Source organism: Anticarsia gemmatalis, chromosome Z (assembly GCF_050436995.1).
Source record: "Anticarsia gemmatalis isolate Benzon Research Colony breed Stoneville strain chromosome Z, ilAntGemm2 primary, whole genome shotgun sequence".
Lineage (NCBI taxonomy): Eukaryota > Metazoa > Arthropoda > Insecta > Lepidoptera > Erebidae > Anticarsia > Anticarsia gemmatalis.
The window spans coordinates 4,821,452-4,835,330 of record NC_134776.1 but is presented as its reverse complement, the minus strand read 5'-3'; the positions used below and the strand labels follow the sequence as shown (position 1 = coordinate 4,835,330).

The 13,879-nt window shown below is 38.5% G+C and overlaps 1 protein-coding gene across 2 annotated transcripts; it reads right to left on the bottom strand.

The window, feature by feature from the left end:
- Nucleotides 1-498: 498 nt before the first annotated feature.
- Nucleotides 499-12,400, bottom strand: LOC142986149 (OCIA domain-containing protein 1-like). Of its 2 annotated transcripts, XM_076134436.1 has the most exons (6): nt 12,153-12,400; nt 11,952-12,078; nt 10,613-10,790; nt 9,959-10,113; nt 9,266-9,377; nt 499-776 (listed from the first exon to the last, which is right to left on the bottom strand). In XM_076134436.1, exons 1-6 carry the CDS (start codon nt 12,237-12,239, stop codon nt 680-682), a joined length of 756 nt encoding a protein of 251 aa, XP_075990551.1. In that variant the 5' UTR covers nt 12,240-12,400; the 3' UTR covers nt 499-679. The 2 variants fall into 2 exon arrangements, 1 of the variants encoding a protein (XP_075990551.1); XR_012960330.1 differs by lacking the exons at nt 9,266-9,377; nt 9,959-10,113; nt 10,613-10,790; nt 11,952-12,078; nt 12,153-12,400 and adding an exon at nt 1,758-8,892.
- Between the last annotated feature and the right edge of the window lie 1,479 nt (nt 12,401-13,879).

Sequence of the window (13,879 nt, the reverse complement as noted above, 5' to 3'; positions counted from 1 at the left end):
CTACTCGTCCTCACAATACCGTTGACAGTACTCGTGAACGGTCTAGCAGTCGCCGCCGCGACAGCAGTAGGCGCGCGGACACCTCGGCGACCGCTCGATTTAAACGCGGGATCAGCAAGCCGTCAACTACCGAGCGGTCTGATGGCGGGAAGCTTGCTGACACGGAGCTGTCTGCTAATTTATGTTGTCAATATAAACTATACCGCAAGGCCACAACTTGGGGCGCGTTCCCAGTTCCCGTTCTCCGCGACAGAAAATCGTGTAGCTTTTAAGTGCCGTGGCTTATATGTTTAAGGAGGTATACGCATAATTTTTTGACGACAAACAATCGTTATAATGGGAACAGCGATAAATTAATCGTTTCGACATAGTGGGGACGCACCTTTAGTTTCAAAGGAAATTTACTTACTCGGAAAAAAAAATATAACGAAAAATACCTATTTTATCTTTGAAGTACAGACAGAGGAAACAAGGTAAGCATTAAATAAAACAGAAACATACAAACTAAGTACTATTTATTAAAAATTGGTTACTTTATTTTTTTATGAAGAAAAATTGGGAGTAGCTATATCCATCTTAACGACTATTTTATTACTCCTTTAATAAGTTATATGAGTAAACATGTCAAGTAGAATTAAAGTAGCATATTCTCCCAATGTCAGTTGACTGTACTCGTTGACTACTCCATGACGTCACCATATTTGTTCGTGGTTGGGGGTGGTTGATATGGGATCGGCGCGGGGCGCGCTCTCTGCACCTCCGGGATCGGCTCCGTCCTGAAACAAGCAAAGACAATGTCATCATTTAACGAGGTAACCAACAGATCATACCAAAGCATCTGTATCTTTTTTGGGATCGTGAATCTGAATAGTGGTTGCTATAATTACAATGCACTTGGCAAAATCTTTAGAGACTTCAAGTCCTGTCAATTTCTTGCCACAGTTGAACCATACGACATACATACATAAATTAGATATTCAAACTCAGTGACCTGAATGACCAAAGACTTGCTCTTTACCACCTAATTTTGGTGATCTAAATCTAACACTACAACTACTTTTTAAACGTCTATTTTTGAAAGTACTTTAAAGGGATATAATACAAGTGCGAATAGTTATACGTACTTGTAGCCTGAGAAACTTGTGAGCCAGACTTAATCCTGGTTGACGGCGGTTATTTATGAACAAGATGCCAACTTAGAGCAGAACAAAGTACGCTTTAACACTCGTACATCTATCAACCACTTGTTTGTGCACAATATTTTAAACTACTCGATTATTTTGCACGAACTACGATTCTACTATATCAATAACTACTAAATAAACTAGTATAAGTACGCGGTGACGGATCGCGTAATTATTACCAACGTTAATTAAAACCTCTAGCGGCTCTTTGCGGAAAGGTGTTAAACATTCTATTTTCAATTTTAAAAGAGATAACTCCCGCACTAAGAGTTACACTTGTGTCGCGGGGACTTTAACAAACATGCAAAAAAACCGGACACAAAGTACAGCTAAACCCGAAAGAATCATTTGTGGATCGCATAAATGATTGTTCCGTGTGGGAATCGAGAACCCAGGGCCTCCCGACGCAATGGTAGCGGCGTGGCGACCTCAACCACTGTGCCACGGAGGCAGTCAAAACCCGTGTCAAAGAAGCATGACATCTGTAATTTTTTGTCGTCACCCGTTCCACAAACGTTAGCTAGGTCGTTTACTGAATTTTACAATAAATAAGTATCATTTTACATATCGTACACCATTCTCTCGGTGTTTGGTCTACTTCCGCTCCTGTTTACCAGTTTCGACGCAAGCAAATAGTTACTCCAGATAATTACCTGTGCACAGAATGTAATTGCTATATAAAATAAATAAAATAAAAGATCAAGGATTGAAAACATGCAAAATTGACAGACAGAATCATTATAAGAGCTCTTCTTGTTAAAGTTAGAAGGGATTTCCGCGTCAATATGTTTGAACTGCTAACTTTAAGATATATAGAGTTCAAGGGGACTATTTATCTCCGTTGACAAATTATAACCCTATGTTGTCCATTGCTTTTATTCAGAAAACATGGTAATTTAATAAGTTAAATCAAAGCGACAATGAATAGTGTTCAAAATATGTATACATTCGTCCCAACGTCAAAAATCACAATCCACAATCCGGCTCGAAGGACCACCATGTACAACTTCGGTACAAGATACCTTGGGAGCCCCGTGATACTTGATTGAAACACAGTACCTCAGAGCGAGACAATTTTATTTGTAAACAAACGTGGTTTATATACTTGACCGTGTAACGAAACCATATCGCGATCTATTTCGATCCCAACGCCATCTATCGAGCATGCATGTAAACATTAACAATAAACTTAGATTGTGATTTTTGACGTTGGGACGAATGTATACATATTTTGAACATACCGCCCACCAAAGGGATGATTATCCCTTTAATACCGCCCACCATGAACAACTCAGCATTTGTATAAACATCAAAAGCAATGGACTGTATTTTTTAATATGTTTATGGTACATTTACAATATAGAATAGCAGACGGTGTATTTGCGGCATGTTCCTTACAAAGTGAAAACAAAATGGTTATAAACAAAAAATAGATATGTTGTGACAAACATCAATAATACATAATATTTATCACACCTTCACAGTGTATTCTTAGAGTTAAATTTATCTCTTTAAAAACTCATAAGAAACAAAACATAAAACAAAACCTATAAAACAAAGTTTAACTAGTGTAAAGTTCAGCATAATTTATAACAAAGTTGATTAAAAACAAATAAAACAAGTGTATAATTTAAATTCATGCAATATAAATCTAAAACTAACACGGAATAAGATTTACTCAGTAACAGGGAGCAAGCATAACTTTGAAGTTGGACGTTTAATCTCAGTGCCTTTGCACCGAATAGTGACAACACGCGTCAGATTGTCTTTACCCGGGTGCAGCTGTACAACTTTACCGTACAACCATCTAGCTGGAGGTAAGTTGTCTTCTTTTACTAAAACTACATCCCCTACTTTAAAATCAGGAATCCGCGAAGCCCATTTATATCTATGGAAGAAATGAGTCAAGTATTCTTGTTGCCATCTACGCCAGAAATTCTGCACCATACGTTGTACTAATTGCCAGCGCCGTAAGGTACTCATTGTAGCGTCCTCATAATTACAATCGGGTGGTACAATCAACGGCTGACCCACCAAAAAATGACCGGGAGTCAAGGGTGTGGGATCTTCTGGATCGCTATTGCTTTGAGATAGCGGTCTAGAATTTAGGCATGCCTCAATTTGAGACAGCACGGTGCACATCTCTTCAAATGTGAGAGTGGAGTCGCCTACAACGCGCTTCAGATGGTGCTTTACACTTTTGATCCCTGCTTCCCAGAGCCCTCCAAAGTTAGGAGAGTGGGGAGGAATAAAGTGCCATTCAGTGTGAGAACTTGCAAGAGCCGACGCAATGTCTTTAAACAGTGAGCCTTCCTGGGCAAAATGTGTCCGAAGTTCTTTGGCAGCCCCTACGAAATTAGTGCCGTTATCACTCCAGAGGTTACGACAATGACCACGTCTTGCGACGAACCGCTTAAATGCAGCCAAGAAACCTTCTGAAGTTAAGTCCGAAACGGCCTCAATATGCACAGCGCGTGTAGCCATACAAATAAACAGACAGATGTAACCTTTGTATGATCGCTGTCCGCGACCTTTAGACACTCTCATATTAATGGGTCCGGCGTAATCAACACCGGAATTAAGAAATGGTTTGCTAGGGGTGACTCTACTCACTGGCAGCTCCCCCATCAACTGATGTTTCGTGGTAGCTGCATATCGTATACAGGGAATACAACTACGAATATGGGCTCGTACCATACCTTTCACTCTGGTGATCCAATACCTAGTGCGTATAAAATTAAGCATCAGTTGCTGTCCTCCGTGAAAAGTCATTTCATGTGCGTCAGCTACGATTAACCTCGCTAAACATGAATCATGTGATATAATAACTGGATGCTTAGTATCATCCGATAGAGAAGAATTACGAAGCCTACCTCCAACACGCAATATTTCACTTTTATCAATAAAAACATTAAATTTATATAAGGGACTCCTTTTATCTAACTGTGCATTGTTTTTCAGAGCTACATATTCATTATGGAAACATTGCTGCTGACTTTGCCTAATGCAATGATCTAAGGCTTCTCGTAGTTCAGCAACTGATAGGTAAGGTGTAACTTTAATATTATCTTTGCGCCGTTTTATTGACAGTAAAAACCTTTTGCAATATGCCATTACTCTCATCAATTTACGAAGAGACGAGAACCTCGATCCCCAGGTAATATCAAAATCCGATTCTAAATTAACCGTATGGACCTTGACAACTTTCCTCTCCTCTTTAGTACGTATAGCGTTAGGCCTTGTATATTCAACTGGTTCAGTCCTCAACCAACTTGGTCCTCGTTTCCAAAGATCACTCTCTAGTAGAACTTCTGATGGTGCTCCACGAGAAGCGATATCAGCTGGATTGTCTTTGGACTGGACGTGAGCCCATTGCGTATTATCCAACAAACTAAGGATTTTTGAAGTTCGATTCGCCACGTAAGTTTTCCAGCGACTCGGATGATCGCTTAACCATGCCAAAACAACAGAAGAATCAGTCCAGGCATGGATATTTGCCTTTGGAATATGCATGACTTCAGCCACTTCAATCAATAATTTTGCCACCAAAACAGATCCACATAGCTCTAGGCGGGGAATAGACAGTTGCTTTATAGGAGCTACTTTTGTTTTTGCTGTTATAAGATGTGAGTGTATGTCACCATCAGAACTAATGATTCGGCAATATACTACAGCGGCATATGCAACATTCGACGCATCGCTAAATCCATGCAGCTCTATGGCCACATTGCTTTCCGCTTTGCCTATCCATCTAGGAATATGAAAATTAACTAATTTATCTAGGTCTGTTCTGTATTGTCTCCATTCTTCTTGAAGTCCAGATGGTAACTCATCATCCCAGCTAATGCCAGCAATCCATAATTTTTGTATTAAAACTTTGGCTGTTATGATACATGGAGCTATCCATCCCAATGGATCATAAAGCCGTGATATTTCTGATATTACCGTTCTTTTTGTTTCAGGTGCAGCGGTCGGTGACATTTTAACAGAGTAATCAAATTCATCAGTATTTCTGTTCCAGGTAAGTCCTAAAATCTTTGTTACTTTGTCCATCTTTATCTCCAAATCCTTGCCCGAGGCTTCATTCAATTCTTCCAATAAACTCATTTTATTGCTTGTCCATTTCTGCAACCTAAATCCTCCTTTCCCTAATAAACTGTTCATTTCTTTATAAATTTGTATTACTTCTGTTTCAGATTGGCAGCCAGTCATCAGATCATCCATATAGAAATCCGTCATTACTCTATCAGCAGCCAATGGATATATTTCACCTTCATCGCAAGCAACTTGGTGCAATGTTTTGACCGCCAAATAAGGAGCACATGATGTGCCGAAGGTCACAGTCAGAAGTCGAAAGTCCTCAATTTCTTTACTAGGATCCTCTCTCCAAACGATCCTTTGGAAATCCGTGTCTGGACGTGCAACTTTGATTTGGCGATACATTTTCTCTATATCTGCTGCGAGACATATTGGATGTTGTCGCCATCTCATGACAATGTGTCGCAAATCTGCTTGGAGAGTGGGTCCTACCATTAAGGTATCATTCAAGGAAACTCCGTTTGTTCCCTTGCATGATGCGTCATACACCACTCTCACCTTGGTGGTCAGTTTATCTTGTCTCACCACTGCGTGGTGTGGCAAGTACACTGCACCATCTGTATTTTTATCTGACTCGTCATTGATTTTTTCTAAATGGCCAAGCAATAAATATTCGTTAATTACTTCTGAATACTGTTGTTTTAATTTCTCATCCCTAGCCAACTTCCTTTCAAGTCCTAGCAATCTTTTAACAGCAATATTTTTAGAATGACTGTATTTACATATCGGATCTTTTGATCGAAAAGGTAGCTTAACCACATATCTACCATCTATGTCTCTTTTGGTGGTAGTTGCATAAAAGTTCTCGCAAGCCTGTTCCTCGGGGGTAAACGGTTTCCTATCCAAAGCAGGTTCAGAATCAAGTTCCCATAATCGTTTCAACATTTCGTTCTCTTCAACTTGAGTATGCATCGCTATTACAGTATTATGGGAAACTAAAGAACTATCTACTCTACTGACTTTCCCCGATACAATCCACCCTAAATGAGTATCTTGGGCAATAGGAGAACCTAAAGGACTTTTGATTAATCCTGCCTTTAATACTCGGCAATATGTTTCTGCTCCCAACAAAATGTCAATTTTGTTGGGTACATTAAACCTTGGGTCGGCTAAACCAATGTTCTGAATTTCTGGCCAATCATGAATCTGGAACTTTGTGTCAGGCATAACCGAAGTCAGTGAACTAAGTACATGCGCAGTCACTTCTAAGGAAAAAGAAGGGTCATGCAACGATTGTATATTCATTTTAACTACATGTCTAGAGACAATATCGCCATGATGACCTCCTATTCCAGTAATAGTAGTTCTAGATACAACTTTCTTCAAGCGAAGTAATTGCGCACCTGCTTCAGTTATAAATGACGCCTGTGATCCTTGATCCAACAATGCTCTCAAAATTTGAGAAGACCCATTTTGTGACTCAACCCTTATAAGAGCTGTAGCTAACAGGACTTGACCCTGTACTCGTCCATTCACAAAATGAGCTGCTATATTTGAACTTAACTCTTGAGTTGGGGTCTCTGATATACCTTCATGTGAGGTGGTAGGCTCTACTGGCGTGGCCACCGCACTAGTAACACTGGGGCTTTTAGGATGCAACAACGTATGATGCTTACGCTGGCATATACGGCATTTTGATAGAACACGACATGATTTGGAAGTATGATGACTTCCCAAACAATTAAAACATACGCCCAAAGATTGGACAATAACGCGGCGCTTTTCACTATCCTCTTTGGCAAACTGCTTACAGTTAGCTAATTTGTGACTTTCTGAACAATGTGGGCATGAAACATTAATAGTGTTATGCATTACCTTGGCGTTTGATGTAAAAGGGGGATGAACTGTTTTTAACTTACCTTTCGGTTCTACAAACTCAAGGGCTCGGAAACGCGTCTCTAAAAACTCGCGAAACTGTTTGAAAGACGGTAGATCATCGGTGGATTGACTAACATGCAGTTCCCACTGCTTCCTAGATTCTATGTCCAACTTCAAACTTATTATATAAATAATAATAATATCCCAAGAGCTGACATCAATTCCGAGATTGGTAAGCTCGTGTAAACAATCACTAGTTACATCAAGAAGATCCTTTAAGGCACTTGAAGATTCCACAACAATGTTACGCTGGCTAAATAACCTTTTCAAAATACAAGTAGACATAAATTTCTTATTGTTAAACCTATGTTCTAACAATTCCCAACATTTTTTATAATTTGATTCAGTTATAGGCACATGTCTAATTAATTGCTCTGCCTCACCCGACAACTGTGTTTTTAGATAGTGAAGACGCTGTACATCATCGAGTCTTTTGTTATTGTGCACTAAAGAAATAAATAAATCTCTGAATGATGACCACTCTGTATATTTCCCACTAAAAGTGGGCAACACTATCTTTGGTAATCTAACAACACTGTCGGACTTAGCCTCACAATTGTCTTTACTAGAACTATCAGATTTTGATTGTGACAATGCATTCTTAAGCTCTACTTTGTACGTCAAATAAATTTCAAAAACCCTTTCATAGATGTCTTCCTGGAAATAATTTAACAAGTCTTCATTTTCACATTCGCCAATTATTCCCTCGTACTTAGCAGAGAAATTCTTCAATTGAGCTTCCAATATCTCCAGCCGCGTTTCGATATAATTGTAAGTAATCCGTTCCTTAGGTGATTTCTTGAAATTAATTAAGCCCTTCTCCATCTGTCCTTTGATATCATTTAACTTCCTAAATTCCTTTTCCATTTTGTGTTTTCTATTCTATTTGTTCTACTATATTTATAAGTGCCGCCAACAGCAATTGTACAAAGTTTCTATAAGAGTAAATTTTCAAAGTGTGGTGATAGTAAAGTTCCGTCAGGAGTAATTTTTCTAAGTTCCGTCAAGAGTAATTTTTCTAAGTTCCGTCAAGAGTATTTTTTCTAAGTGTTTGAATATGTTGTTGTATGGTTCAAAATTCGGGCATAGGTTCCCCGTCTCGTCGTTTTTATCGAAACTATTCTAAGTCCCAGACGGTCACCACTATATTTTTCTAAGTCCATGCATTACTCCAAGTCTCAGAATTTTATCACTTCTAACAATTAATTGTACTCACAGATTGTCCACTTGTATTTTCACTACTCACGCAATAGGTCCAATGTCCTTAACAGCACTCCAACAGAAACTTCAATATAACTCACAGCTTTTCTACGTCCATACCACTAACGCCACCTCTTGTTCACTTTTGGTACTAACATTTATGTGTTCTGCCAAAAACGCTATCCGGCTCGCATGGACCATGTACAACTTCGGTACAAGATACCTTGGGAGCCCCGTGATACTTGATTGAAACACAGTACCTCAGAGCGAGACAATTTTATTTGTAAACAAACGTGGTTTATATACTTGACCGTGTAACGAAACCATATCGCGATCTATTTCGATCCCAACGCCATCTATCGAGCATGCATGTAAACATTAACAATAAACTTAGATTGTGATTTTTGACGTTGGGACGAATGTATACATATTTTGAACAAATAGTGAACATCAAATTTACGTAAACTAGTCGTCTAATAATACTATAGGTATATGCGCAATAATAATACGCATAAAATCAGAGCTTTCACGACGTCTATTAATAAGACAGTTGAAGCTCTACAAAATATATTCATCCAATACTATGCCACCTAACAATAAGAAAAGCTTCTTAGTTCATGGAAAGTTAAAGTTATTCAAATACTAATTGCATCTCTGTTAAGCATACAGTTAGAATTTGTAATACCAAAATGTTTTAAAATCAAACACGAAATTAAACTAACTTTTCTGGTAGCCGGATAAACCGGGTTGCAGTAAAAATAGTAAGGCCTAATTTCGTCTTACGCTGACCCAGCTGAGCGTACGTATACATATATCACGGTGTTCTATGCGTAGGCAGTTTCTGTGTTATAAGCTACCGACACCAGCGTCAGAGGAAGTTGTGCCTTAAGTAAATTGTTACTTGCCTATATGGGTCCTGTTTAGTCTCGGCGTGTTCCCCCCTGTTCCTTCTACGCAAGTCGTCGTACGACAAGTCCGGGCGTCTTGGCTGCGCGTCCGGAACCGGTAGTGGTGTATCTGGAAATTGAAAATATTTAGTTCATATGTCTTGTATTTGGTCATACACGTCCATTGTGTATTTTATGAGAGTGCGCATTTGTGCAGTACTTACCTAATTCTCTCTACGACCGCTAGTTTAATTATGCTTTTCATGGCAGCTATAGCTCCTGACGTAGTATAAAAAGGTAAACTGAATATCCTCCTTTAGTGCTTCTCTTGACTTCCTAAGGAATCAGGAATCTTCATACCAAATTTGAATTTCTTCGCTCAGTAGTTTCGGCTGCGCGTTGTCCATCAGTCAGTCAGTCACTCAGTAATGGAAGAGTTATATGTATATTCATACTTACTAGCTTTTGCCTGCGAATACGTCCACGTAGTTTGTGGATTAGGACAGAATTTTCATATAAACTTTTATCCCTTCTTTTCTTTGGGGCAGAATTGATCAAACTCCTCTCTTAGAGGATGCCTACGTCGCAACATCTACCTGCATGCCAAATTTCAGCCCGATCCGTCCAGTGGTTTAGGCTGTTCGTTGATAGATCATTATGTCTGTGAGTCACCTATGAGTTATAGATATTGATTAATGATTAATATCTTACTTTCAGACTCGTTAGGACGATAGCTATCTTCGGAGAAGATAGGACGGTCAGTGTCGAGGTCCAGGGAGCTCCCAGGGCCAGCGTCAGAGTATATGTCGCTCGGCTTCGCGCCAAACATTGTCGGGCCTTGGCGCTGCTTCACACCTCCACCACCCCTGGACAGTTCAGACATAACAATCACTATCACACATAAAATAATATCTCTAAACCTTGAAAAACGATGAGCAAGTTTTTACTTTGTATACATATACGTTTATATGATAATGTTATCAATTATATAATTAGTTTGACAGTGGTTTTCATACATTTGATGGCATTCTACTAATAAAAGTCATTTAGAGAACACTCAGGAATGCTAGCTTTCACAATGTTTTACTATGCTATTAGGGCAAGTGGTAGATACTTTTCATACAAAGCTTTGAAAACATTGTTGCCTTAGCAATTAGGTTTATTTATATTAAATGGGGTGTTAGACCCATGGTTGTCCAAACAATACAGGTACTGCTGCTACAGAATGTACTGTCTCAAAATAGGAAACTTTAAAGTAAATTCTTTATGGTACAAATATGTGGGCAGTAGTCTACATCATGCTTATATCATTTGGACAACCTCTTGTCTACCACTCTGTCTATATGGTAGTAGTAAATCGCTTACCCTCCAATTTTGCCATCTCGTCTCTCTCTCAGCAACTGTCCGATGTAGCTGCCAGGCAATGCCATGAGTTTTTCTGCACATGCCTGTTGGTAGGACAGTTTGCCAATGAAGTAACCTGCCATCACCGCCAAAGTCACTTTTGGCGCCGCCCCGAAACGTGCGTTCGGCTTAAGGTGGCCTGAAAACAAATACAAATTCCTATAAGTACATTTTGTTGAATGATTTGAACTTTAATGAGAGTAGATAGATGGGTTTCCATTAGTTTCCAATATTTTTGGACAACCACCCCCTTTTCTAGAACAGATAAATACAGCACCTCCTATTACTCGACATTTATATAAATTGTATGTGTCTCACTACCACCCCTCACGAAATGCTTCAGCGGTCACTTATCGCCCATTTTGGGAACCTATGGAGTAGATGGTCATCATTGTCTTCACCTTGTCCACCGCTATGTAGAGTCGGTATAGCATGTTTTACTTGTTAAATCATGCTGTAGGAGGATATTGCAAATTTTTTTATGATGCTGAGGAATGTCATTAAAGCAGAGAGTCTCATTCTTAAATAATAATGGTCAAAAGAGGTTCTTGTTTTAAGTCAAAATGCATAACTTAGGCTATTTACACTAAGAAGATTACACTAGTCTGGCCTCCGACCTGGTTTTAAACACAATAACAATTTTGACTGACTTACATTGCCTGCAAGCGTGCCTTAGGTAAGTCTAAGTTTTCTTAACTGCTATATTATTTATAAGTTACTGTTTCTTGCTCATGAAAATGTTCACTACTACAGTTATATACAGCTTATGCTATGCCACAAACAATATCACTAGCAAAAGCAAGTACTACTATAGTCTCTGTGCAATTAGGCAATGTAGTATTGGGTAGAATTGTGCATTTGATTACTCTGCTGACACAAGATAATAATATCCTTTGTTTACATAACATTCAAAATTACATAGTATTGAGCTTGTGAAAGGCCCATTTCTTAGGCAAGTTGTAATGCAGCAAATCACTTTATATGTACAGCTTTTGGGTAGACAACATGACCTCAATCACATAGTTGCCTAAAAGATTTTGTTATTTGCCTACCACAACTCTTATTTAAAGATTAGGCAGATAAAAAGAAGCAGAATCAAATTTTCTAGTCATTGATTCTAGTTATGTCATGTGGTTAGTGATTTGATTTTATGCCATAAAGTTTATGTACTTGGATGTAAAAACAAAGATTTATTTATAGACCAATTTTGAGGGTCTGAACTTAAGACAGTGGATCCGTGTCATAAGTTGACGAAGAGTGTAACAGCAACATTAATCACCCTGTAACATAGAAGACTGACCTTTTTGAATAGCTAGAAAGGTGGTTATACCACCCATAGTGCCGAGAGGTAGTGAACGCTGCACGAAGCTCTCACGGTTGCACTCCCCCAACACACGCATCTCCTCGGACGAGAACTTATACTGCGACTGCACCAACAATCTCAACGTTACGCACAGCATTTGCAAAACAACTACATTCTCATAACTAAATAAATCCTTACCGGATAACCTCCAGGCGACGGCTCGCCCGCCGTAACCGGCATACCCGCATTGTCCTGGTATCCATACGACGCGTTTGGGTCGTTCATTGCCTCAAATATATACTCTTAATAAATTATTGCACCTTAAATACTTTGCTGTTACTCACTGTTGATGATTAAAAACCTTGTTACATAGTCGATAAAATTGTTCATAAAATCAGATGATCAGACAATCCTGTTGACAGTCTACGATCAGTGACAGTGACATAAAGTTAGTGTGACCCATAGATTATACATTTATATACTGGTGTGACCCATTTAAATTTTTTTTATGAAAATAACACGACGTAACGTTTAGTTTAATAAAAATTGCAGCAGAAAGATGTGGAATATTGCCGTTTATCAGCTTTTTTTATTTCTTAAATATCTAATAACGTGAATGAGTTTACTTTTTAATACTATTAAATAATATACAACCTTGTTTTAGATACAAAATACACTAAAACTTTAATAACAAAAAGTAGCGGAGTTTATAGGATAGGATCTTATATGCGTTCTATATGTTCCTGAACATTATTCTGAATGGAAAAATCCCCACCTTTTTAGCTACTTTGTGGGGTTCGATGAAATTAAACTGGCCGGATGAGAGTTACAGTTAACGTTCGGATAACATAGATGGCGTTACCAGTATTTCTATGTAGTTATTATGAGCATTCTTCTTTCAGAACTTGTGGTTTCATTGCCTCAAATTATAAGAAATAAGTTATCGTTTTAGTGCTGAAAGGCTTCATGCTACATGATAGGCTTCGGCAAATGGCTTCATGAAATTTAAATAAATGCTTTCCTATTTATTTCACTTTTAGTAATTTAGCAGATTACGTACACACCTAACATTAATTAATATCCCAAATTAGTTTATGATGAGGCTTATACGACTCAGCAATTCAATTTTCCTGGAATATACCTACACTAAAAAACCCCGACAGGCAAATGGCACGGGTGCCGGTATGAGGTATCCAACCATCAAGAACGTACTAAGGTAGCTGAAGAAGTAAGAAGGACCTGTATTCAGTATTTAAATACATGTTATAAAAACTTATTATTTTTATTATCTTTAACAACTTATGTGCTTTAAATCCCTACATAGTATAAAACAAAATCTCTTTCCGCTGTCTGTCCCTATGTTTACTTAGATTCTTAAAACAACGCAACGGATTTCAATACGATTTTAATAGATAGTGATTCAAGAGGAACGTTTATATGAAAAAAAATCCTTTAATAGGGGTAAGTTCATGAAATAAAGTGCCTTAAATAAAAAAGTGACTGATGTCCAAACAAACCACGCACTGAGTCCTGACTGTTGGTCAAACGTTGATAGTTTGGCATTAATTTGGCAAAAAAAAAAACAAAACTTTTATAAACTCGTTTTAGAAACATGAAAGATACTATAAATTTGAGTCTATGTATCTTAAACCGGGCAAACTAGTTTTTTTTTGTTAAGCGTTTACTGTCCTACTGCTGAGCAAGAATCCCCTTCCAAACGCAAGAGGGGGTTAGGGCTGTGTGAATAGCCTTTGAGCACACCACGGTGGCCAAGTGCGGCTTTGGGGACGTCGCATGCCCTCAATTAATGTATTCAACAAATTTTAGGCATGCAAGGTTTCATCACGGTATTTTCCTACACCGTTGGAGCAAGTGATATTATTTTATTTCTAACTAGCTGACCCGCGCAACTTCGTTTGCGTGTA